Consider the following 23,930-nt stretch of genomic DNA (forward strand, 5'->3'; position numbering starts at 1 on the left):
CCAAAATCAAGCCATGACCGACTCCATGCGGCTCCGCTCGTCCTTCTCCCTCTTCTTCTTGAACAGGTTCTTGAGCATGTTGTCCTTCTTGGGCCTGCTCACCAGATCCTCAAAGGTAGGCTCGCGGTCCCGGCTGCCGTCCTCGATCGTCCGGACCGTCCGTTTGGACTGCGAGCTGCGGTGGCTGTGGCTGCTGCGGTGGCTGCGCTCGCTGCCCGCGACAGAATCGCCATCGCGGACCGTCCGGCTGCTGCTCTTGTGGTACTCGTCCCCGCGGGGTGCCTCGCTGCTGCGGCGGGACTTGTGCGTCTTCTCGGTCCGTTCTGTCCGGTCGGTCTTGGAGGTCTTGTGCGTCTTGGACGTCTTGTTCGTCCGCACGCTGCGAACAGTCCGCGCATCGTCGCCGCCGTACTGGCTGTGCATGGCCTCGGGCGTGATGAGCTCCAGATCGACGCTGCTCTCGTCGTCGGCGCCGACCTGCGAGATGCCCCGCCTCCACGTCTCGATGCTGCTCAGCTCCTCCTCCAGCACGAGCGCCTCGTCAAACACAGACGCACTGCGCTCCGTCGGTGGGTACTGCTCCTGTCGCACCGTCCGTTGCGATCCCGCCGCGGAGGCAGGGTACGCCTCGAACGCCATGGGCACTTTTTGAGGCGCACCGGCGCCCGAGATTTCTTGGTGGGCGTCCGCGATGCGCTTCACGATCTTCCAGCCGCCGAACATGACGACCGTCATGCCCACAGTGACGCCCGCGGCGATGAGGAACTGCGGGCTCGCCAGCAGCGCGAAGACGGCGGGGCTGCCGGCCTTGATGGCGGCGAGGAACCCGGGCGACATCTTGCCCAGCAGCGCGCTCAGCTCCGCCAAGGTCAGCGCGACGGCGGCGGCGGCCTCGGGGTTTGATTGGAGATGGGTGATCATGTGGTTGGCCGTGTGGTGCATGCAGTGGGCCTCGGTCAGGAGACCCTCGATCTTGTGGGCGAGGTCCTGCGCCTTGCGCTCCTTCTGGGCCGCCTTGTAGGCCGGATCCAAATCGACGCGGTCCGCCAGGTCGGGCGGGATGCTGCCGTACGCCATGTTCATGTCGATCTTCTTCTCTTCCTTGGCGACGGCGGCCGGGTCGACGGTGGAGCGGCGGGTCAGCGGCTGCATCGTCGGCTGGCTGTCGTAGAGGCTGCGGCTCTCGATGACCTCCATCGGCAGGGTTTTCGTCCGCGAAAGGCCCGGTTTGCTCAGGGCCAACTCGTGGTTGTACTGCGACCGCGTGCCGGCGGTTCGGGCGGTCGGGGCTCGGGAGGGCGTGACGGACGACACCTCGCTCAGCGTCTTGAGGTTCGACTCGGTCAGCATGGTCGGGGCGCGCGAGTGGCTGGACCGGTGGCTCCGGCGCGAGGAGGCGACGGAGGCGCCATCGTCGTAGGAGATGCGGCGGCCGCCCTGGCTGAGGTATTCGACGTCGTCGTAGTACTCGGGCGTGTGGGCTACGTCAATGGTGTTGCTGCGCTTGATGGCCCGTTCGACCTTGATGGCGGCCTTCTTCTCCTGGTAGGACGCCTTGGCCTCTTTGAATAGGCCGAATAGGTGCTTGCCCTATTGCATTGGAGTAAGTATGGGCTAAAGGTAAGGCATTTGAGGCAGAACGCGGCTGCTTGGTGGTTGTGTGACAAAGTAAAGGTGAGACTGGGGAGTAATGCGGGGCAGTGCACGGGAAAGCAGAGGTGCCGTGCAGTTGTGTACCGCGAGTGCAGTGCAAATGCAGTGAGATGTGCAGAATGCAGACAGGGAGTGCTGAAGGGGTGCAGGGCCAAACTCACGTTCGTAATGATCTTCCCCGAATTGTTAATAATCGTTACCGTCTCTACGGGCATGGTGGGATGTGATATGCGCTGTGGCGGGCCGAGCAAGCAACAAGGAATGACGAGGAATTCGAGGAAATCGATAAGACCGGAAATGCAAGTCGAGCACAAGGCAAGCGAATGCGATGCGATGCGACCGAGGTAGGGCGGTTTATTAAAGCGAACGCTGAGACCAAAGACCAGCCACCAAAGCGTCGTGTGTATGCGCGTGCGACCTGGCGGTGAACGCTGCAAGGAAGCCTCTGAAGTGTCGGAGGACTGGGAACTGGGGATGCTACTAAAAGGAGGCTCTCATCGCCCTACGGGACGGTGGGGTGGTTACAATGGAGCAGCAGCTTTGATCTTCCAAGATATGACCCTCACGGTTTGCCGACAGTATAACACATGTAAAAAGTTATGGAGAGAGTCGGACATGCCACGACAATGCGGGAGGGTGCCTCTTACTTAATGCCTCCCGCTCTGCTTCCATGATGTGATATGCTGCCGCAGAGCAAGCCAGTAAGAGAAAGGGACACTGCTTTAGCTGTACAGTGCTACTTTGCTAGGGAGCAGCAGCATGTTGTTTCATTCAACCGCCCATTCAGAGGCCGTTTCCAATTGGGGACCCCGCGGTGATTGGTTGCCAGCCAACTGGTCAGGCCTAGTTGCAGCGGTTGGCCGGCACCACCAGCGTGAGGAAGCCGGATGGAACGTGTGTGTTCTACGTACGCATAACAGACAAGATCAAGAAGCGAAAGTAGGGCAAACATACGTCGAGTGTACAGGAAGCGGGAGCAGGGCAGTCACGTTTAGAGCGCATCAGTGCAATCAGGTTTCAACCTCCCCCGGATTTGTGTCTGTGACTGTGTGACCAGACGCAGTATGATGTGATGGAGCGTATATCGTATGCATGACCCGACCAACCCTCACAATCACCACGAGCACATGCAATGCACACACACACATCGAATCGGCGCTGCGTTGTTGTCCTCATCCGATTGCCGACACGGCGCTGGTTGGATCTCAATGCAAGCAGCAGCAAGCAAGCAAGCAAAGCACACCACCGCCACCATCACCACACACACACAAACACACCCTCCCGGAAATAGAGCGAGGGCAGCAGACCACCACTCACGATTGCATTGACATCGACACCTGAAAAAGGGGGCAGTGGTGTAAGGCGGATGGAGGTGGTCGCGACTTGCAAGGGTCCTTGATTCGCCCTGCTGCAAGGAAGGAAGGGAGAAGGAGTAAAAAATCGCGCGCGCTTTCACGCATCTACCTCAGTACAGTGTGCGGTGAAAGGGGGGCGGACGGGGACCGACCGTTGCCGAGCTAAGAAGCTAAGTAAGCAGCCGAGAGGATCAAATGGCTGATTGCAGGATTTACCATGCGATGGGCAAGGGGGAAGACACGAAGGTTGGACAAAAAGAGGGAGATCGCCCACCGCCAGACGTCCAAACCAGGTAGGTAGCGGCGGGGGAGGACGGGACGAGTGACGGGTGACGGGTCTTGCGGGCATGCCCGGGTCGCAGGTCGGTGCGCATTGCAAGTCTGCCAATCTTGGCTCCAACTCGATTGAGGAACGAGAAAAAAAAAGAAGAGCGACCAGGTCCCGCGACTGGAGACAAGTGGTGCCTATCGTGGCCATTGGATTCGGCGGGGCTTGGGGAGGCTTGGGAGGACCAGAAGAGGACCAGAAGAGGACCTCGGGAATCTCTCTGGCGCAGTTGCCAGTGTGTTGACCGCGCTTGTGGTTTAAAAAAAACCAGCCAGCGCCTTAGCAGCGGTAAGAAACCCCACCGCCTGCCCGTGGCATCGCTTCCTATTGACGGCGGGGAGACAAGGTGAGGGCAAGCCGTCGGGGCTGACGATGCAAGCGATGGATGAAGCGACAGCTTACGAGTGGCTCCTGCCCACCTCTTGCTCTTCTTGCACTCGTCCCTCGCAGCTTGAGCGATGACGAAAGGAGCAAGACCGACGGGCTATCGGACACGAGAGTGACGAGACAGACCACTTGGTCTGCTTACCTGCTTCGTTGATGGCTCAATTGAATCCATCTGTCATAACTCAGCCGCTGTCTTGCGACCCAACGGTCAATGGAGAGCCAGGACTGGCCGAAACCTTGCTTGCCGACCTGCCAGCCAGTCGGAAACGGAAGAGGCGTAGTGGTGAGGGGGAGATGCGATTATGCGAAGAGACGACGGCCACCTCATCGCTTTCATTGGCAGTCGGGCACTGACCTGATCGTCACGAGAACCAGCCATTGCTTTTTGATGTAAGCGCATTTGGGCAGCACAAATAAGGGGTGATGTCGCACAGCAGCCGAAGCTATCTAGATGGGACCTGATTGCGGTGGAAGGTTGCACCTTGCCGCGGCCGGGTAACGCATGAAGTCAGGCCGAGTTCTGGCAGATCTTGGTGCACTTGTCGGGCACTTTTTAGCGGTAGTGGTGGTGGGCAATACCAGCCACATTGTGGCTAAGAATAGCACCGTCCGTTGGCGGTTGATCTTTTGGCCCATCCCATTGGCATTGGCGCCCAAGAACCACTGGAACCGTCCGCCCTGAAATCGAAGTTGGAACTGGATGCATTCCAGAAAGACCCGGCCTAATTGGATTGGACTACCGAATAACCTGATCTTCGCAGGTTGCGAAATGCCGATGGCATCAATATCTGAGATCCTCGATATCTGAGGTCCCCATCAAGCTGATCTTTTCGGATCACCGCCAGATTCTGAACCGAGATCCCTTCCCTTGTCTGCTGGTGGGCCGACAGACCAACCGGTGGGAACACACCATGATGGAACGCGCAAATCCACCCGTGGACAGAGACACCCATGACACCGCCCACTGCCAACCTCTCTCCCGGGACGTACGATCTCCATGCAGTCCCACGGCATCGTAGAAGAAGAAAAATGGAAGGATTTGGTATTTCTTGCTTGCCGAAGGAGCCCGTGCTACTTGCCGCATTCAGACGATGCTGCATGCGCTCTCGGCCAAATCCAGCACGGCGGTCTGTTTGATGTCGCTTCGGGCGTCCCGACACAATATTCAACCGACTTTAATACAAAGGGCTTCTTGATGACTCCCCATGATGTCTATGATGGTATTGTCCAGCACAATGACGCATCTTGATCAAACAAATGCCCCCATTGTAGAGAAGCACTATGCCACTGTCTTGGCGGAAGTTGTACGGCTAAGCAGGCACCAATTCCACCCCATCGTTGTCAGACAAGAGCAACGTTATAGTCCTGAGCCAAGATGGCATCCTGTCCGTCGTCCATCCCCGCATGAATCAATCATACATTCTTATCGTCCACTTCTTTGCCAACCAGCGCAATCGATTTTATCCCGTCTCCCACCGCAACAATGGCCAACACTTACTACTGCTGCAACTGCGACGCCGACCAAGAGTTCTTCTACGGCCAGTGCAACGCGTGCCGCAAGCTGTGCCAGCAGCTCCTCCTGGACTGGATGCGGTCGTCCCTCAACATCCTCCAGGCCGGCACGTACAAGCGCGCAGACCCCGCCGATGGTCTATGAGCGAGCTGAGAGCTCGTCTCTTTGCTTGCTACGTGATGAGGTGAGGTAAGAAGAGGTAGGTAAACACAAGGTAAGGTAAGTTGAGTAGTCATGGTAGAAGAAGCTTCTCGTATTGAAAACATTACCGATTAAATATCTCAGCCCATTGATAAGTAAGTTGCTTCCGTCTAGAATTGTAAACGATCAGGAAATCGACCGACAAATGGTATCCCCGGATTCCCCACGCTGTATAACCAACCCCAAGCGCCTACGCGAAAAGCCCTACATACCAGAATCAAACAAGTCGTCGTCATAACAAGGAGAAGGCCTCCCTTTACCTCCCCCGGAACAAGCTCCCCTCCCTCCGCGTCTGCCTCACATCCCCCTCGAGCCCGAATCCGTACCGGACCTCCTCCCCGAACCCTTGCTGCACCAGCTCCGGGCTCACCATCGCGCTCCTCCTCGGATTATAATCATTACTGCTGAGACCCAACCCGTCACTCCCACCAAACCCAGTCACCCCGCCCCCGCTCAGCGGCGACGACTGGTGCACGACCCCGTACCCGACGCGCATCTTCTTGACGTCGGGCGTGATGTCCCCGTGGTTATCCTCGCGCCACGGCACCTTCTCCAGGGCGGGCCCCCGCGTCGCCGCCACAATACTCGAAAACTTGGTATTCCTCAACACGCCCTCGTTCTCGAGCACCGCCGCCGTGCCCAGCGCCATGGCGACCAGAGCACATAATATCGCGCAAGCATAGACAATCCACAACTGGCTATCGACGTACTTGAAGCGGTTCTCGTAGCGCGATTTGGTGCAGTTATACAAGGTGGCAGGGTCTACATTCGCTGATTTGTTCTTGTCCTCCTTGTCCAGGGCGATGCCGTCGAGTCCCTTCTTGGGGCCCGTGGTGGTGGCGCCGCTCTTGGTGTCGGGCTTTTTCGCCCAGACGACGGCCAGGAACTGCTGGTTGGAGAAGAGCGACAAAATGATGTCTTCGTAGAACGACTGGACGAGGTCCGGCAGGTTCGGGTAGGGAAACAGGTCGCTCCTCGGGTCCAGCAGCTTCGTCTGGAGGACGTCCGAGTTGGCGATGGGGTTGCTGACGGGGTTCGAGGTGACGGTGCCGTTGAGGAAGCTGCGCAGGTGAGCCCCGAGGGAATGGTAGGCGGCCATCAGGCGGTACGGGCCCGTATTGGTGGGAACGATATAACGGTCCACCGGCAGCGCCGTGATGTTGTCGCCGGTGCCGTCATTGGCCTCGGCGCCTGGTTGGTAGACCGTGTCGAGCACGGGGTGCAGGAAGTTCCGTTTCGTGACGTTGGTCGACTGCTCCTTGCCGTCAAACTTGAAATCCACCTCGTAGTCTACGACATAGTGCTCGCATGCGAACATCTTGGGGATGAAACTTTCGTTCCAGCCTGGCACGGTATTGTTGTTGGGGGCTTGGCGTCGTGGTCTTTTCTCACCGAATACCCCAGCCAGATGATGGGTTCGGTGCGAAAGGCGCCCAAATGCGGCGGCAGGTCCTTGGTGGGGATGACTGTGTCGTTTGCGTCAATCGGTATGCCGCCCGGAGCGACGCGCGCGTACTGAACACTGGAGTACTCGCCCAGTGTTGCGTGGACCTGATAGCTGTTGTTTCCCGCAGGCAGGAGAACTTCCATCCCAAAGGGAGCTGTGTTCTCACCCAGCCGCGGCTTCGATCCGGCATCACTGGCCAGCTCGGTACACTTGTACCCTGGCGCCGTGAAGTTGATGGTGTAGGTGCAGTTCCAGCCGTTGCCGCAGATCTCCACGGCGGCATCGTTGGGACTCATGACTTGCTGGGAAAAGGTGGCAAGCGTTGCTACTTGCGAAAACTGCCTACTCCCCTTGGTATAGTAGTCAAACCAGTGTTCTGCATCGTCCGGTATATTCGGATTCTTGGTCGTGTTCCAAGTGCTCAGCGAAGTCCCAATGAGTCTGTCGATTTTGGTGGGATTGCGCCAGTCTTCGGTTTCTTCTTGGGAGAAGTTGAGCGTCCGGATGCCTGGGCATGTGGTGTTTTGAACCTCATTGGCCATCTTCACCACGAGCGTGTTGCTAGTCAGGATGATGACAATCGGGGTGAGCCTGCGACGTGTGAGTCCAATACTAGGCAAAACACGGGTGATCAAGACCTACCAAGCAACCACGGCCAGAAGCATCGCAATCCTCGCCTTCTTGTAAACCTCGATATTGAAGAGCGCCACGACATCCTCGGTCGCGGCGAACAGCGAATCGATGGCGGCCACACTCAAGATCTTGTTGCGCACCGTGGCCCAGATGCGCTGCCGGAAGGCCGTGATGATGCAAGCGAGGAACCCGGCCTTGGCCGCGAACGCGAGGGCCGTCCCGTAGCGCAGCATGGTCAGCTGGTCGACGGCCGGCTTCCCGTCCAGCGACTTGTAGAAGAGATGGTGGCCCGCGGCGCACAGCAGGCCGAAGGAGAAGAAGAAGTACATGATCCAGGCCTGCCGCAGCTGGTACCATTTCTTGGGCGGCGCGAGGAAGGCGGCGTAGGGCGGTGGTGCGGTACCTGTAGAGGGCGTTTGCTTGTGCTGCTGCGAGCGGAGGAGACGGGCCTCGGAGTCTGCGCGGCTGTACTGGAAGGGGGTGCCGAGGGGCGCGTAGGTGGTGCCGGTCGAGAGGCCGGGCGATGCGTACATGTTGTCATGGTTGCTGTCCTCGAACTGGAGCGGGCTTGGCTTGGGGCGAGTACCAGATCTTGGGATTTGGCCATTGTTGAATGTCGACGATGCTTGTTGCTGTTGTTGACCCATCACCCCGCCAAACCCCGCCGAGGACAGTTCTGGGGAGACATGGTGGTGTTGCTGCTGCTGTCCATTGTAACCCGCGAACTGAGCCCCAATGTCACCGCCGGGCGCCCACTGCAGCGCTGGCGACACAGGCGAGGCATACGAATACTGTTGATTCCTTGTATTGCTGTAGGCGTTGTTGTAGGTGTTGGTGTCGCTAGCGTACAGGTATCCGTGGGGCGGGGAGGCCTGGGTTCCAGCGGTGGCATGAACTGTGGACCCGCCTGCACTTGCTGCTGGAGCCCCCGCCATCCTCTGTCTGTGCCTCTCGTTTCCGTCTTCGACATGTGCCATTGTATGACGGCGCGAATGACTGCGCACAGATTGGAAAAGAACAAAACCGACTGATTTGCAAGGCAAACAGGCAAGCACCCGTTGCGGCTGAGGATCGGTTTTTATCTAGTTCTACAGCGGCTGCCCGAGACCGTGTAAGCACTTGCGAAGGTTGTAGGATTTGACGAGGGTCTGACGTCTACAGGGGAGCGGGCCCTCGACCTCGACTCGACCACGAGGAAGGGGGCACAGCCAGAACTAATATCAAGGGCGAGAGGTAAAAAGATAGCTTCACCTTCTCCTCCAACCCGCCATGGCGCATTCCTACCAAAAGTCAACCTTCTTCTGCAGGGTTGCGTCAGGGGGAAGGGAAGGAGGGACTATCCGCAGGAAGGGGGACTGAAAGAAGAAGCCAACGCCATCATCTTCCAGCTCGTGATTAGATGGACGTGTCGACTTGTGTAGTACGAGGTTCTCGAATCCATGGTGTATGTGTGCATATGTGCGTGTTCAGCCATTTGCCCACCACCCTCCTGGAGCGGTGACGGCGATGGAGGCCAGCCGTGATTCGCCAATGCCTTTGATGTTGGTGCAAGCCTGGCAAGCCTGCATACGATATATGCGTGCCCGTCTCCGCATGGGCGTCGACAATCCAACCCACCTCGCTGGCAGAGCTGGCAAAAGCTGGCCAAATGTGCACAAATCCTGAACGCACTAGCTACCCGAAGCTGAAGTTGTCTCCGGCTGACACCGAGGCGGGAAGGAATGGGGTCTGGCTTTTGCCGATCTTCTCTTTGCTCGTGGGTTTCTACGGTAGTCAGTAATCAAGGGACAAATTTAGAAGCTGTCAGGCTGGGGCTGTGCTTCCCCGGACAGAACCCCAAGTTTGTCCAACCACCCCGACCGAGAGCTGTCGCCGGCCTTGGAGCTGACAGAGTCCAGTTGGACAAGACATCTACATACATACATAGCGACGAACAGAAATTGTAACCAGAGTGAGATGGAGATTCGAGGTTTGCTTGCAGCCGTTTGGCGCAGTCTAGATTCAAGAGCGAAAGGACTCCAAGTTGTGTCGTCGCATCGTAACATTTACCAATGGAGCGGGCATCGAACGTTTAGCTGAGTCCAGTCAGCGCGATCGTGTAAGGCTGCGTGTGGTCATTTGCTCCCCTCCCTATCGGAGGTGCCACATGGGAGAAGCGGGGCTTTCATCTTATTCCTCTCCATCTCAAGTAAGCTGACACTCCTCCAGAGCAGATGTCATTGCCAATTGGGTTGGGAAAATCGATGGAGGGTGTATCCCAGCTCCGACGAACACCTGGCCAAGATATCTGGCCAGGCTATCCGACGCCCCTCCATCTCGGCAATCCCTCAGCACTTCTTCATTGCGACCAGGCTGCGAGCCTTCTGTTTCCCGACAACACCAACAAACATGCATGTCTCATCTGATTATGTGCGAGCGCTATATTTTGGGTTGAGTCCAGCAACGATCGCCTCGAAGCAAATCGGAAGTTGCTTCAGCTCAGCCAAAGTCAAAAGCACTGCTCTGCAGCCATTGAAGGTTCCATCATTCTTTGGTGCAACGGACGGTAGGTTTACGAAACCTGCGTAAGGTGCACGATGTAGCTGACTACAGCCTGCAGCGGCACCACCGCAGACGAGGCTTGCTGATTGACATATGCATGCATCATTGATGTATCTTGGAAATAATCCAGCCTTGCTTCTATCTAATTCGTTCCCAAGTCTGCTCCATGTACTCCTCCAACGGCGCAAGGTCTTCGGGGTAGACGAAGGCCGTCGTCCAGTAATTGCCCTGCAGGTCTTTACCCATGATGAAGAAGGCATCCCTATGGAACCGACTGTCTTCGACCGAACGCAAGTGCATGTACGCAGGCTTACCCGGTGGCGTGTTCGTGGTGGCGTCATTGTCGCTGCCAGTCTTGGAAGACGGAGATGTCTCTGCTTCCGGTGACTTTACGACCGCCGCCCCGAAATCGCAGGCGTTGAACAGGTCAAACATGGTCCAGTTGCTGTAGATCACCAGCTGCGCGTCCGGGTCTCCAAAGAGCGATTTCTGCTGCCCGAGCCCGTCCGCCTTGTACATGCCGATCAGCGCCCGCATCTGCGCCTCCATGGCCTGCTCCTGGATGCTGCCGCGGATCGCGAGCGCGACTTCTCCTAGCGGCCTGTTAATGGCCAGATCCACGCCAATGTCCGTGAACGCGGCGCCCGCCAGGTTCTGCACATACACTCCTCCATCGGCGACAGTATCCCGGAGGCTCTTGATCCGACCCACCAAGTCGACGGCGTTGGAGGCCAAGGCCGGCCGCGTCCCGCCTCGCGCGCGCACCACAAAGCGCATGATCCACGCCGTCAGGACGTCCCCGTCGCTCAGAAACACCGGCTTACCGTCCTCGTCCTTGTTCGCTGCCGCCTCGGCCTCCCGGATGCACTGCTCGCGCAGCCGCGACACGAACTGGCGCGGCAGGCAGATGGAGCGCGAGCCGACCGTGGGCCGCCAAAACATGTTCCATACCAGCCGGGAGATGAACTTGACGAAACCCCAACCTTTCAACTCCTTGGGAAGCAGGGCGTACGGCTCCGCCATCTGGCCTTCTCCCCCGATACTGTCGATGACGTCTTCTCGCGCCCCGAGTAACGGCGGGATGGCGTTCACATCACGCAACGCCGCCGACCAGGCTTTGAAGATGGATTGCAAGCCCAAGGCGCCGGCGACTACATTGGGCACCACGAGCGACACGACGGTGGCGTCGGCGAACACGATGACGCGGATGCCCAGCACGGGGTTGTCGCGGCAGAGATAGTCGTCCTGCTTGGTGCACCAGCCGGGGCCGACGCTGAACTCCTTGAACTCGGTAGACCCGGGATGCAGAGACGGTCCTCTGCTGCTACTGCTACTGCTACCCTCTTCTTCTGTTTCTGCTGCGGCTCGTGGAAGTCGGCCTCCGACTGGGTGCTCGCTGATGGGCATGTCCAAGGTTTCGGCGCTGAAGAGGACCGCGGGACGCTCGGCCGTGAACTCCCTCGGCACATGGAGCTCCAGTAACCCATTTGGCTAGAGGATGAAGGAACTCGGAGGTCAGCCAGCCTCGCTCGAGATAATTAACGAAGGATTTCTCAATTACCTGCTTGCGGAGTCGGCCGCCCAGCTTGCGCCAGTCACCGTTCGAGACCAGCCTGACGAGGCCATCGTGCAGCTTCGTCGGATCGAGTACGGAATGGAACAGCAGCGTCTGGCTCAAGACGAGCAAAAGCTGACCCATCTTGTTATCGAGGAAGTGCAAAGGGAAGATCTCGTCCGTCTCGATCGTCGGGGGTTGCGCCGCGGCGCTGGCCCACGGGTTCAGGCGCTGCATGATGCCGTCGATCAATCGGTGCTGGCGAAAGCGTGAGGTCGAGGAATCAACCCGCTACCTTGCGTCAGTCAGTTTTAGCAAGAGATCCAGGTCCCCCAGAGCCAGAGGGCCTCGACCGCCATCAAGATAATAAGTGTGTTCGCCAACAAGCTCAAGTAAGCCCGTATTTAGTGTCCCATGTTAGAGGCCAGCGCAGACACTGAGCTCCACCTGCAAGAACCGTATATGCTCGATCACCTGCTAGAAAAGAAGAAGAAGCAGATGATGCATTGAATGACCCCGAGTGCCGTTCTCTTGGTTGCGCAAATGATCCGTTCGAGGTCTCACAGGCCATTGGTGGAAGGCACTCAAAGTGTATTCTCGCGAGGGGCTCTTTCGGGTGCCACGATGATGTTGCATTGAATGCACAACACTGAGACGCCGTTGCCAGCATTCCAGATATGACCAACCAGTTGACTGGCCAAATTCCCATGCACATGCCAGTCGCGCGTTTCGAGATGGCAGATGCAGTGAAAACTGATGATCTTGCTGGGGTCCAGGAGATTGATCGTTGGCGGTCCCGTGTGACATACTTCCTGTCGCGAGATACGGCGATTGAAATAGATATCCAAATGCAGCCAGGTGGAAGATAAGAGACAAGGCCAGAATTGAACATATCGCATTGGAACTCTGGATCGCTTTCAGGTGAGGTGTGGGAGCCTGCTCTCGAAACATCAAAAGGCAGTGGTTTCAATCAACAACAGAACACTCTTACCAAAGCCAGTGGCCGGTCTCTGCTCCTCTATCAATCTGTAGCTTCCTCATGGACTTGGAAGCATGGGATTATGGCGCCGGCGACACTGTTGAATAGCAGTCGGCATGGTTGATCTCCATTGTGTTTATCTCGATCTATGATTGTCGTAGTGGTCTCGGAGCTGGCACAGGAACCATCGTGGGATGCGATGCATGCGCCGGGCTGTCTGGAATTGTATTGCCTACCCGTACTAGGCTTTATCATACTATGCTTCATCATAGAACAGTCGAGTCAAAGGATCTCTGCGTGGAATGACAAACCCAGAAGTTCCAGAGCATCCAGATGCAGCAAAGGAAGGAGCGAACAAAGAGTCCATGTGACGGGCGCCTTCCCCTATTGTCATTGTCCTTATCAGTTGATCGCATGACAAGGCCCTTCATCATTCTCCCGGGACTCATCCGGGCAGATGGGAGGGCAAACAAGGCTCTCCAAAAGAATCCATGCCCATTCATCGTCATTCCCAGTCAGGATGACTACCTAGAACTATCCCACCGCGACAACGGATGGAGGCGTCCGATGCAACTCCCATTTAACCAAACAACCCCCTCCATCCATCCTGGGCAAGGCAAACTCCGATCCGCCACGCCTTTGCTCAAGCTCGCTCAGCCTCGCACTCGGCACCGCTTAGACTCGGGACGTAGGCAAGTAGCATTCGCTTCGTTATTAAGCAACCTTACCTGACCCCAGCAGAAGCAAACGACGGCATGCGCCACGATAAGAGATAAATGCGCTTCCTCGAATCAAGGGTACACCACACATCATGGGGTCTGTTCCCGACGGCGGCACGGACTGCGCCTCCTCCATCCTTTCCGCGGATGCGCAGCAGCCGCAGCCGCACTCGCCCGTCTCGGCCGCCATACTCGCCACCATCTTCGACTATGCCTCCAACAAGTTTGACGACACCGCGCACCGGCTGGCCGCGGGCACCCCCAAGTTCCTCTCCGTCATTGACCATTTCGTCGCGGCGGGCAAGCCGGTGCAGATGTGCCTCCCCGCGTTCCCGTTCAAGTCGGCAAACAAGGTGTACAAGGTCTTCGGCATCCTGCCGGACAAGGCCGAGGAGCTGGCCCTCGACCGTCTGAACACCATGTGCGTCCGGATAGGAGAGATTTATGCCCCTGGTGCCAAGCTGCTCATCATTTCGGACGGGCTTGTCTACAACGGTACGTGCTTCTCTCGGCATGACTCCCAAGGATGGTCTTATCCAGGATCGCCCGACTAACCAGCCACTTGTCGTGACACAGACCTGCTCTGCATACCCGACCGCGACACTTGGGCCTATGGCGAGGCACTGCGCGCTATGGCGGCCGAGAAAGGGTTCAACCATATCGACTTCTCGCGCCTACAGGACCTCGTCAAGTTCCCACTACCTAAGGGCCAGCTGAACGAGATCAGCTACGTCGCCAACGCCACCAACTTCCGCCGCTGCCTGCTGAACAAGTATGGCGACGATAACATAGACATTGATCACGAGATCGCCACCAACACCGATACCCGGCTGACCTACTGCGGGTACAAGCGCTTTCTCGAGTCGGACCTCAAGTACATCTTCCCCCGAGGCAAGGGCCGGACGAGCAACGGGTACAAGAGGGATGTCAAGTTCCTCGCCAAGGAGATGCTGGTCCGGGGTTACGTAAGTCTGCCTGTCACACTGCGTCGTTAAAGAGACTGACACTGGGGGATCACTAATCAGGCATTCGCTGGCGCCGTCAAGCACGCCTTCCCCAAGCACCTGCGCCTCTCGATCCACCAGTCCACGGGGGAGCACAAGATCTCCATGAGCCTCCTCAACACCAAGACCGGCTTCACCACGCCGTGGCACTGCAGCGTCGCCCTGATGGCGGACAGCGAGTGGATGAGCGCGCCCATGGGAGACTTCCAGGAGGACCCTCGGATGGAGGTCGTCGAGGTGGACGGGCGGCCGAGTTACTTTCGGGAGAAGGAGTCGTGAAGAGATAGGGGCTCCCTGGCAAGGTATACGACAGATCCATGTAGCTGTTTGCTTTTTTCTCATGCATTGGGCTTTGCTGAGCATCGGGGGTTTCTTTTTCTTTCGCATACGCATCGAAAATCGTACGATGTTGCCAATGGGGATATTTTCTGGTGCATATATATCTGACTAAGGCTTGCTACGATGCCGATGGCCTAATCTGTACACATGCCTACCATCAGCTTACCACTGGCCCAACCAAAAGGGAAAGAAATGCCGACCCATCCGCACTGATTCAGCAGCAGCGGCCCCATGGGTTCGTTGGCAGTCAGCACGGCGGGCGCCGAGCCACCCGCCTTGCTGACAGGAACCATAGCTGAGGTGAGACATTCAATACCTGCAGCCTGGTTTTCGGGTTTCTGTAGGAACCTGTCAGGAACCGAACCTGTCACCAACAGCTGCCCCTCTTTTCGGAATCTGTTCGGAACCAGCTCCCCTCTTTGTACTGCCACACACATGCACTTTAAGGATATGAAAAAGAAGTGAGCTGTCGATGTTTTGATTGACTATGGACATGGGCTAGCAAGAATTTTACGTGTTTGAGCGATCGTGGTGGGAACTTGTAGCAGTTCCCCCGAAAACTTCCCATAGGGCAGGACAGAACTCCGCTCCCAGGTGGCTTTCCCCCTTTTTCGTCCTCCCCAACGTCCAAGCGTCCTTCCCGTGACAGTATCATCAAAATATGTGCGAGTGAAGCGGAAGAAATGTATAGACAGCGAAATGAATATCTGTTGATGCTTGCGGTCTCCTCGTCTCCGTTTGACTTGTGGGCAACCATGCCTGAGCTCAAGGCCTGTTTGTAGAGATCATGAAAGACTCGCCATCGGAGCAACTGAGCCCCTCTCGTTTAGACAAAGTCCCAAGTAACCTTGACGCGGCCGGCGCCGAGCCCGCCGACGAGGGCCGTGAAGACGGACGGGGTGACGTCGATGCTGTTGCCGGCGCAGCCCGCGCACTTGTCGACGACCTTGGCGGTCTTGGACTTGCCCTGGTAGGTGATGCGGATGTTGCGGTTGCACACGGGGTCCAGGTTGGGGTTGCCGGCGGTGAAGAAGCTCGAGGGGAGCGCGACGATGGCGTCGTTGTTGTTGTTGGTCTGGCCGCACGCGCCGAGGCCGGCGGTGTAGTAGGTCATGTCGCCGCTGTAGGCGCGGGCCTCGAGCTTGGGCGCGTCGGCGGGGAGTTGTCAGAGGCAGGGGCGGCGGCGGCGAAGCTGGCGGCGGCCAGGGAGGATGGTGGTGAAGAACTGCATTTTGATGGTTGGATTCGGGGTAGAAGCGAGAAGCTTGCAAAGTGAAGAAGTGTTTGTAAGTGTGGGAGTGGTTGATCTGTGTTGTCTGTGGTGAACGAGAAGAATAATGGTTTTGGAGGAGGAGACATGGGCTTTTATATTCACTTCATCTCTCGATATGAGTCGGTTCTGCTTGCTGGAATTTTCCATTCAACGCCATGTGACCATTACTGCCATCCCCTCATCCGTGGATCCGACATTCCAAAATGAAGAATCAAAGCCTTGCCTTCTTGCTTACGGCGTATACATGATGTCTGTCGTGAGCGTAGTCATAGTCATAGTCCTACAAGGAGAAGCGGTGGACAGCAGATGTCTTACACCGAAGAACAGACCCACGCGTGGTCAGCATCATCCGACTCTCCTGTGCTACTCACGCCATGAAGGTGTTTCTGATTTGGTGGAACAGATGATGAAGTTACGTTACTTGCTATAGGTATACGCAAACCTGCGTAACGAAATTGGGTGGCGTTCGGGGCGAGGGGTAGTCGCAGCCGAGGTATCACCGTTGACCGACCCGGGGCTCAGATCCTTCTAGATCCTCAACGAACGATGCTTTTTCTGTGCACCTGTCAACGCTCCTCCCGGCTGGGCAGCTGCAGAGCCGCGTGTATGAGGGTGGTTCGGGCTGCGGCTTGAGCCTTATCTGATGGTCAAATCAATAGCTGTCGCGTTTCAGGTACCGGGCTCGGACAGCCGCAAAACGTGCATTTGTTCCGACTCGGCATGAAATGCAGGATCTCGGTAGAAGGAGCCAGCGTTCCTGTAACATGGTAACACGTCCTACCATACAGCGAGCTTCATGGGCTTTATTTGTTACCGAGCTGCGAGAATATTATTCTACTAAAGTGGTATAGTGTCCATGATCTCTTCTGGTAATGATCAGACCTCATGTGATGCCACCATTCACTTCAAGGACAGACAGGAAGAAGTGTAAGGCTGCGAGTCCCCGGGACTGTGACTGGTCGAGCCCGACCGAGGCCAGAGTAAGAAGCCAGCCATAGGCCTGGTCAGCCGTCAGCGTCGCATTTGCTTGCTTTTCCTTTCTTTTTACACGGAGCAGGCAGGAATTGTCGAACGAGCGACCCGGTGATTTCTTGCGCCTAGAATCCTTCTATAGCATCGGCCCTCGGTGGCCCAATAGGAATCCCTGGAGGAGGAAGGACCTATGAGAGCGAGCAAGTGAGGCTTAGGTCACGCGCTAGGCCGGAACCATACCGAGGGGCTCAGGGGTGCAGCAATTTGCGAGCATCTATTGCGCCCGCCAAGACTCTGTCGTGCATGTAGTCAGTCCCCCTTGCATGATGCCCGCCTAGGAAGGTGGCACTTACGTTTCTTCTGACAGTTTCCCCATGGGTACGGGTGAGGTGGTCTGCGGCCGAGCTGCCCCTGGATATTGACATGGTGGTTCTGCCACAAGCCATTGCAGTTGTCCAATCGCTCACGTTGGGTCTCCGGAAACATCGGGTCAGCGTAGCACGGCACTGAATGCACTTTATCTCTTCTCGCCCTACATTTCATGGCTGAGGGGCCAGACCTGACCGGGCGTTCAAGGTGCGCATGTTAGCATGCACGCATCTCGGCAACTCATACCGATTGTCGATCGGAGTCTATCAAGCCCAGGCGGGTGGTTTGAGCTCGCCGGGGACCGTTGCTTGATTTACAGTTGGTATGCCCTCAAAGTTGAAAGTGTCATTTTCCACAATGGTAAGGCCAAAGGATCCCGCCCTTGTCTGACCTAACCTTACTCAGCGATGCCAATTTACAGAGTAAGCAAGCCTCCGCCCTTGGGGGATCCCATTCGGAAGCACTACGCTACCACTAATCCGAAAGGATCCTGCAACTGCAATACCTCTGTCATTCGGATGCCTGGATTCGGCGTGGAGTCCTGGGGCCCAGGAATCCTCGATTCCATGACTGCCAATTTAAGACATAAGAAGCGCACTTTTCAGAAAGTGCAGTTTGCCAAACTCACATCTTGGGAAGCCGTGGCTGACATTGCTGACTCATGGAAGCCTGCTTCACGCCCGGTGCTCCCAAAGTACACCGCTCCGCTCACCGGCTTTCGCTTCGGTGCTTACTTCTGGGTGGCGGAACTACAGCCGATTCTCAGATGGGCAGTTCGCGCTCTTTCTTCTGGCTTGCGACACGTCATCTAGATCCCAGGTGTTGTATTTCTTTCTTCTCCACGATGTCTAGGAGGGCTGCGGCAATTACCCCTAACCCTCGGGACCCTTAACCTCGGCCGAGACTGAGGGGGCGGCCAGGGGTGCGTGGCGTTGGAACTCACGACTGACAAAGCCAACTACGCCAAACCACCGGCGACTGCTTTTTAGGAAGTACAGATGCCGACTGACAAGGTCTTCATGGGCATAGCGTCTACCAACATCCAGAACATCATGATGGCTACAGGAGTCGGCCGGAAAAGTCAACAGCCTTGCCGCATGCTTCATTCATCTAACGTGGCATGTGTGCATGGCTGCTTCTGTACAATTCCAAGCTACCTGTGACCAGTGCAAATACGCACTCCAGTCCGCACTCGCATTTTCCGATGCCGGCCTGGACGGCAGGGCTTTGGATTCATGTGACGTAATCGAGAATGGCAGACGAGTTCAATAACCCCGGTCCATCCTCGTCATCTGCTGAAGAGACGCCGGCTCAATAGGGACAGACGCCTTGACCTGACTGCGGCCTCTCGGTAGGTGCTATCGACAAGGTCTGGTAGCATCTTGGCAAGAGCAACGGCTGAGATTCCGGCATCCCGGTGCATGGACAATAGAGCAGTATTCATGCGGGCCATTAGAAAATTCCAACCGAGTCCAGCCAGCTTCGTGGATGAACGTATGAAGCTAGTGCGTAATATGCAGCACTGCACATTACGCAGCGCTGCCAGACTGCCCATGCTGCAGAAACCACTCACGTGCTGCAGATTGGCATTGCAAATAAGATCTGGGACGAACCGGCAAAGATCGACGCTTGGCTGACTGTGCCCCTATTACGTTGTACTCGTTCGCATGACGAAATCTCTCCATCCTACGTAAGGTACCGTGACCCAGTCAAACCCAGGCATCTGACATATCGTGAGATAAGATAAATCAAGATGGGGGAAATCGCGGAGGGCAACGATCGGCAGCCCGCCATTACTCCGCCGCAGAAAGTCGTGACTTATAATGGGTCTCCTCGGCCGAGCGTGTCAAGGCGTACTGCACAGGACCACAAGTCCGCCCCGCGATTCCCGGCGTAGGATTGCCCTGTGATAAGTACGCCATGACAATGACTGACGAATTCTGCATGAACCGTCACGCCATTCTTTCCTGATCAAGAAATGGCGTTTGACGAAGCTACGTGGGCCCGGAGTACTCGCAAATTGTGGCCAGAACAGGCCGTGATGTAAGCAACAATGAGGCTTCTCAGGACCAGCCATTACTCCAGCCGACAAGCAAACAGGCTGAAAAACCACGACAGTAGCAGGACAGAAGAGGTTTTAAAGCAGATGTGTTGGCGCACAGCCAACATTGGCACTGCTGACAGAAAGCGCCGCTGTCTTGGCTCATTCGACCCGACAAAGTTCAGCAAATCACTTGTGCATTCACAGATCAACAAATGGACGAGGCTCATGTTTGGGTGGCTTAAGGATATTATTGTAGCGACGGCCTGGAAGCTAGACTGGGGAATAGTAATAGGGTATCGAGTGCTTCAGAGTCTGTTACCGACTCAAGCACTTATTGGCTGCTCCCATGATGATTGATGAAGAAGTAAATGCGGTGTTTGCGTGAGGTTGTTGTCATCGCCCACTCTCTTACTCCTTGAGGATTCCGCCCAGAAGACCGCCAGAGCCGCCACTAGAGCCACCAGCGCCACCAGCAGTCGAGCCGTTGCCCGCACCGTTGCCACCGCCCGTCACACCACCGACGACACCACCGACCGCGTTGCCCGCGCCCGAGGCAACGCCGTTCACCAGACCACCGGCACCCTCGCCGACGCCCTTGACGGCGTTGCCGACACCGCCCACAAGACCGCCCACTGTGCTTCCGACACCTGGGAGTATTGTTAGCAAAGAGGGTCACGGAACCAGACGTGGGATGAATTCATGGCAACTTACCACCAACGAGTCCGCCAAGCAGATCATTGCCACCACCGCTGCTCTGGGGCACGGGAGCCGCGCTGCAGAGGGCCACCAGGGCAGCAGAGACGAAGATAGTGGGGAACTGCATCTTGATTGTTGTTGAAGGATGAACGAAGACGTTTGTTGTTTGTTTGATTGTTTTTTTCTGGGGTATATGATGAAGAAGAAGCGAAGAAAGAATGTGCGTGTAAAGACCGTCGACAGCTAGCTGGACTGGGTATTGGAGAAACGGGTAAAGATACAGGTGGGTGATGAATGTGAAGAATGAACGAACTGGACTGGAGAAGGAGCAAAAAGTCCAACCCAACATCGCGGCGTTGAGGGACGGTTATATAGGGAATCAACTGCCGGGCTCCCTCGGAGAGATCTACAGAGCCTCGATGGCCCGTGGCGCCATCGACACCAATTTCCTGTTATCTGTTGTCTGTTTTGGTCCTGTCATCTCATGTCTCCTGTTCGAAGCACTGTCCACCGCTGGCCTTCAATTCAATCCCCTCCTCTTTTGGGTTTTAGGAGAGCGTGTGATCAACATCCGGGGTTTTCTGCCTGTAGGAGGAGGAACCACTCTTGAGATTGATGGGTTGTCGCTGACACCGACAGAAAGGCGATTGATAGGCACCGACAGGCACAGTTGGCGACAATCGCTACCGATGCAGTTAGGCCATCGTGAGATCCAGGGTCGTTCTGTAACGGTGACCGCCAGACTGCACGAACGGCCGGCGCTGCTGCCAGGAACTTAGCAGCTGAGCAAGCATGGCCTCCCGGCGGCTATCACGCCAACTATGGGGGTTGCAGTGGATGGCAGGTCCTTCCCAGCACGCTGGACCGGTGACGGCGGCAGGGGCTGGCCGTCGCTCCCTGTCGAACCTTGGGACGGAAAATGAAGCCCGACAGCTTGAAAGATAAGCAGCTCCTTGCAGCCGTTTGCTATCACCGGGTCGCTCGCCGAATTGTGATGGTGATTGGTCGGCCTGGCTCGAGTCTATCCAGTATTGTTCCCACGCGCGAAACGATTTTGGCCCTGGTCGATGTTACATGAGGTTGCATTGGCCAGTGAAACAATGCCAGTCTCGTCACCTGGTCGCCATCCCCACTAGTACTGTCGATCATTATACTAACGACCAGAGGTGCAACGAGCTGCGAAATGATTACCGAGTTCAGAGCCAGCAATTGCCAGACGGCTTGGCTTCTGGCTTGGCCATACATAATGACCTGCTTCGAAGGTAGTGCATGCAGGCCAGGTATGCAACTCACAATAGCCGGCAGTCCTTATCCTTTTGAGGACTAGCCATTCCAGGCTCGTACTATTTCCGTCACGGTAGTTGTCCTTTTTCTGGATGGGGAGCGCCTCTCGAGATTGCATCAACTTCACCGAAAGAAGAGTCTTCCGACAACCAAGAACGCGGCGGTCCCGTAACGGAATCTAGATTACCACATCTCTGCCCGCACTTGACGACGATATGGCGCGCGTGGAAAAAGAAGGTTGGCAAACGCGACGCTGGCAGAAGCCCCAAGAGCCGCTCAGCCGCAAGTAAAGTGTCGCGGCCCACAGCTCGTACGACTTCATGCACGTGATGGCAGCCTGCAATTCGAAGTGCCAGACTGCCAAGCACTGCCGACGGGTTCGTGATTAGGCTGGCATGGCAGGGTGGGTATCGTGGCTGGCGCTAGGCCGTGCGCGGTCGACCGAAAGGGGGTCGCGCGACGACGGGGTGGATTCGCTTTAGGAGTTATCTTTTAGGAGTTAAGATGTGCACGGATTCGTTTCAAGAAACGTGTCTGCGTGTTGGCTTTGGATAAAATCACGAATTCAAGGGAAAAAACAAGTCTGGGCAGCTTGCGACGACAAGAGTGGTGGCTGTTGTGTATTGGAAACATTATTATTTTAGCAGGTTTTGGGTATATACCGAACCAACTGAGTAAGAGGAACGGTGGTAAACCTGTGTTTATGGCTTCTCCATGTCGACCCCATAATATCATGTGATGTAACAAACGCTTTTTGATTTTCCTGATTTTTGCTTTTTCTTTTTCGCCCTTGGATCCTAGACGGCGTGTGGGCCGGCGTGGTTGGCGAGCGAGATCTCGTCCTCGTCCGACGTGTCCGACAGCGGCTTCGACGTCGCCCCCGCCGGGTGCGCGTGCGACGCCCCGGGCGCGTCGTCCACGGTGACGTTGTAGTGCATCGTCTTCTGGATGCCCCTCACGAACCCGCTGTCGTCCGAGTCCCGGGAGCTCGGGCGCGGGCCCTTGTTGTCGATGGTGCGCGTGTACGTCTCGAGCTCGCGGTCCTGGTTGTGGCCCCTTCCAAAGGACTCGGTGCCGTAGCCGTTCCACCGGCCCGTCCCGCCCGAGCTCTCGGGCTCGTTGCTGTTGGGCGTCTGGGCGAGCTTCCGGATCAGGTTCGCCATGGCCATCTCGATGTTGAGCTTGACGATGTAGGTGACCGGGTGGAACTGGATGAAGACGACCTGGTTCGGCAGGAACATGAGGCCGATGAGGAGGACCTAGCAAGTGTGAGTATGGTGCCACATGTGTAGAGCAGTGCCCCTCTAGGGGAGTTCCAAAACTTACGTCCATGCCGACCGACAAGACCATGAGCTTGGCGTTGAAGGCCACAAGCGGGGCGTACTTGTTCAGGCCATAGTACTTGACGAGACGCTGCTTGACGATGCGGAGGAAGTACCAGTTGAGGCCGGCGTCCATGAAGCAGAGATGAGGAACTTGGAGATCTTATCCCAGTACTTGTTGACCTCGATAAATCTGTAGCGGGTTAGTAATCGTGGCCATAGGATTCAGACAGATAGATAGGACTTACGCTTCGGTTGGCGGCTTGTCCAGATGAGCCGGAATAAAGATGACGAAGACGGCGATGTTGATGGAAGAGATGATGGCCACGGTTCCCCACTACAGGAGCAAGTCAATCAAACTGCGAGCAAGTAGATATCGGAGTCGCCATGACGGCACGTACCCTGATGTAGCTGACCACCTGCGGGCTTTCTGAGATGACGGCGATCCGGTTGACAATGATTTGCATGAGGAGCTGTATTTCAAACACCCAGCAGAGCAGAATCATGAAGAAAAGAGGCACACTGGAATTACGCCAAGTCTTTCGGTCAGCAATCACCCTATTTGGCCACCGGCCGATGCTTCCATGCATGGCACCATGCACCATGCACATGCGCGTGTGCGGCGCGGTGCGGTGCGGCTGAAAAAAAAGCAAAACTTAAAAACTCAAAAGGCTTACCCCGGAGTGACGGTGCCGTCGAGATACAGATAAGCGAGGATGCCAAGCACCACATTGGCCGCGATCTCGCCCCAGAGCATCCAGATGTAGGCGCTCCGGATCGGGTTCTTGTTGCGCATCGTCTGCTTGGACGCCTCCCAAACCGTCAGGATGCCGAAGCCCAGCGAGAAGCCGGCCGCCAGCGAGGCGACCTGGTAGTCGACCTTGGAAGTCTCTTGCGTCGTCATGGTTGCTGTCGTCGTCGTTGATGATGCTGTGCTGCCGCCAATTGGTCGTCGTAGTTGATTTGCTACAGCTGGTCGTCGTCGTCGTCGTAGTTGATTACTGCAGCTGGTCGTCGGGGTGCCGGTGAAGTTGCCGACGAACTGGGACTGGGACTGGGACTGGGAAAAGATGGGGCCCTAATAGGCGGCTCTCTTTCTTTTTCTCAGTCGTCGAGAATTTGTTGATGCAAATCCCAGGTGATGATCCTCGTTACCCGTGCATGGCCGGCGGACAGGGGGAACCGGAGCGGAAGGGTGCCTGCAGCACGCGCACACCTTATATGCTGGAGGCTATTCGTTGGAGATCGGATGGATGGCGTGAGTTGGCGATAGCGTCGTCGTTCGTTTCTGGAGAGGGAGAGAAGCGTAAATGACG

At 56.5% G+C, this 23,930-nt stretch overlaps 9 protein-coding genes across 9 annotated transcripts; 4 read left to right on the forward strand and 5 right to left on the reverse strand.

Annotated features, from left to right (window-relative positions):
• Positions 1 to 6: 6 nt before the first annotated feature.
• On the reverse strand, positions 7 to 1,868 carry PG997_007131 (uncharacterized protein; the record flags this gene model as incomplete). The annotated part of the gene is made up of 2 exons (XM_066811446.1): positions 7 to 1,590; positions 1,815 to 1,868. 2 exons carry the CDS (start codon positions 1,866 to 1,868, stop codon positions 7 to 9), a joined length of 1,638 nt encoding a protein of 545 aa, XP_066670369.1.
• A 3,230-nt stretch (positions 1,869 to 5,098) lies between these two features.
• On the forward strand, positions 5,099 to 5,380 carry PG997_007132 (uncharacterized protein; the record flags this gene model as incomplete). Its single annotated transcript, XM_066811447.1, has 2 exons — positions 5,099 to 5,112; positions 5,173 to 5,380. The coding sequence occupies 2 exons, from the start codon at positions 5,099 to 5,101 to the stop codon at positions 5,378 to 5,380; spliced, it is 222 nt and encodes a 73-aa protein (XP_066670370.1).
• Positions 5,381 to 5,693: 313 nt separating this feature from the next.
• PG997_007133 (uncharacterized protein) lies at positions 5,694 to 8,494 on the reverse strand (the record flags this gene model as incomplete). Its single annotated transcript, XM_066811448.1, has 3 exons — positions 5,694 to 6,755; positions 6,830 to 7,475; positions 7,527 to 8,494. 3 exons carry the CDS (start codon positions 8,492 to 8,494, stop codon positions 5,694 to 5,696), a joined length of 2,676 nt encoding a protein of 891 aa, XP_066670371.1.
• A 1,702-nt stretch (positions 8,495 to 10,196) lies between these two features.
• Positions 10,197 to 11,850, reverse strand: PG997_007134 (uncharacterized protein; the record flags this gene model as incomplete). The annotated part of the gene is made up of 2 exons (XM_066811449.1): positions 10,197 to 11,549; positions 11,620 to 11,850. The coding sequence occupies 2 exons, from the start codon at positions 11,848 to 11,850 to the stop codon at positions 10,197 to 10,199; spliced, it is 1,584 nt and encodes a 527-aa protein (XP_066670372.1).
• Positions 11,851 to 13,403: 1,553 nt separating this feature from the next.
• Positions 13,404 to 14,594, forward strand: PG997_007135 (ABC1 transport; the record flags this gene model as incomplete). The annotated part of the gene is made up of 3 exons (XM_066811450.1): positions 13,404 to 13,806; positions 13,888 to 14,276; positions 14,337 to 14,594. The coding sequence occupies 3 exons, from the start codon at positions 13,404 to 13,406 to the stop codon at positions 14,592 to 14,594; spliced, it is 1,050 nt and encodes a 349-aa protein (XP_066670373.1).
• An 886-nt stretch (positions 14,595 to 15,480) lies between these two features.
• Positions 15,481 to 15,768, reverse strand: PG997_007136 (RlpA-like double-psi beta-barrel-protein domain-containing protein-containing protein; the record flags this gene model as incomplete). Its single annotated transcript, XM_066811451.1, has 1 exon — positions 15,481 to 15,768. One exon carries the CDS (start codon positions 15,766 to 15,768, stop codon positions 15,481 to 15,483), a length of 288 nt encoding a protein of 95 aa, XP_066670374.1.
• Positions 15,769 to 17,675: 1,907 nt separating this feature from the next.
• On the forward strand, positions 17,676 to 18,080 carry PG997_007137 (uncharacterized protein; the record flags this gene model as incomplete). The annotated part of the gene is made up of 1 exon (XM_066811452.1): positions 17,676 to 18,080. The coding sequence occupies one exon, from the start codon at positions 17,676 to 17,678 to the stop codon at positions 18,078 to 18,080; it is 405 nt and encodes a 134-aa protein (XP_066670375.1).
• A 1,581-nt stretch (positions 18,081 to 19,661) lies between these two features.
• PG997_007138 (uncharacterized protein) lies at positions 19,662 to 19,975 on the forward strand (the record flags this gene model as incomplete). The annotated part of the gene is made up of 2 exons (XM_066811453.1): positions 19,662 to 19,676; positions 19,733 to 19,975. The coding sequence occupies 2 exons, from the start codon at positions 19,662 to 19,664 to the stop codon at positions 19,973 to 19,975; spliced, it is 258 nt and encodes an 85-aa protein (XP_066670376.1).
• A 2,114-nt stretch (positions 19,976 to 22,089) lies between these two features.
• On the reverse strand, positions 22,090 to 23,518 carry PG997_007139 (uncharacterized protein; the record flags this gene model as incomplete). Its single annotated transcript, XM_066811454.1, is given in 6 exon segments — positions 22,090 to 22,551; positions 22,619 to 22,693; positions 22,705 to 22,807; positions 22,863 to 22,951; positions 23,016 to 23,136; positions 23,292 to 23,518. The coding sequence occupies 6 exon segments, from the start codon at positions 23,516 to 23,518 to the stop codon at positions 22,090 to 22,092; spliced, it is 1,077 nt and encodes a 358-aa protein (XP_066670377.1).
• Positions 23,519 to 23,930: the final 412 nt, after the last annotated feature.

This window comes from Apiospora hydei (assembly GCF_038363865.1).
Source record: "Apiospora hydei strain CBS 114990 chromosome Unknown utg000005l_segment0_segment0, whole genome shotgun sequence".
NCBI classification, from domain to species: domain Eukaryota; kingdom Fungi; phylum Ascomycota; class Sordariomycetes; order Amphisphaeriales; family Apiosporaceae; genus Apiospora; species Apiospora hydei.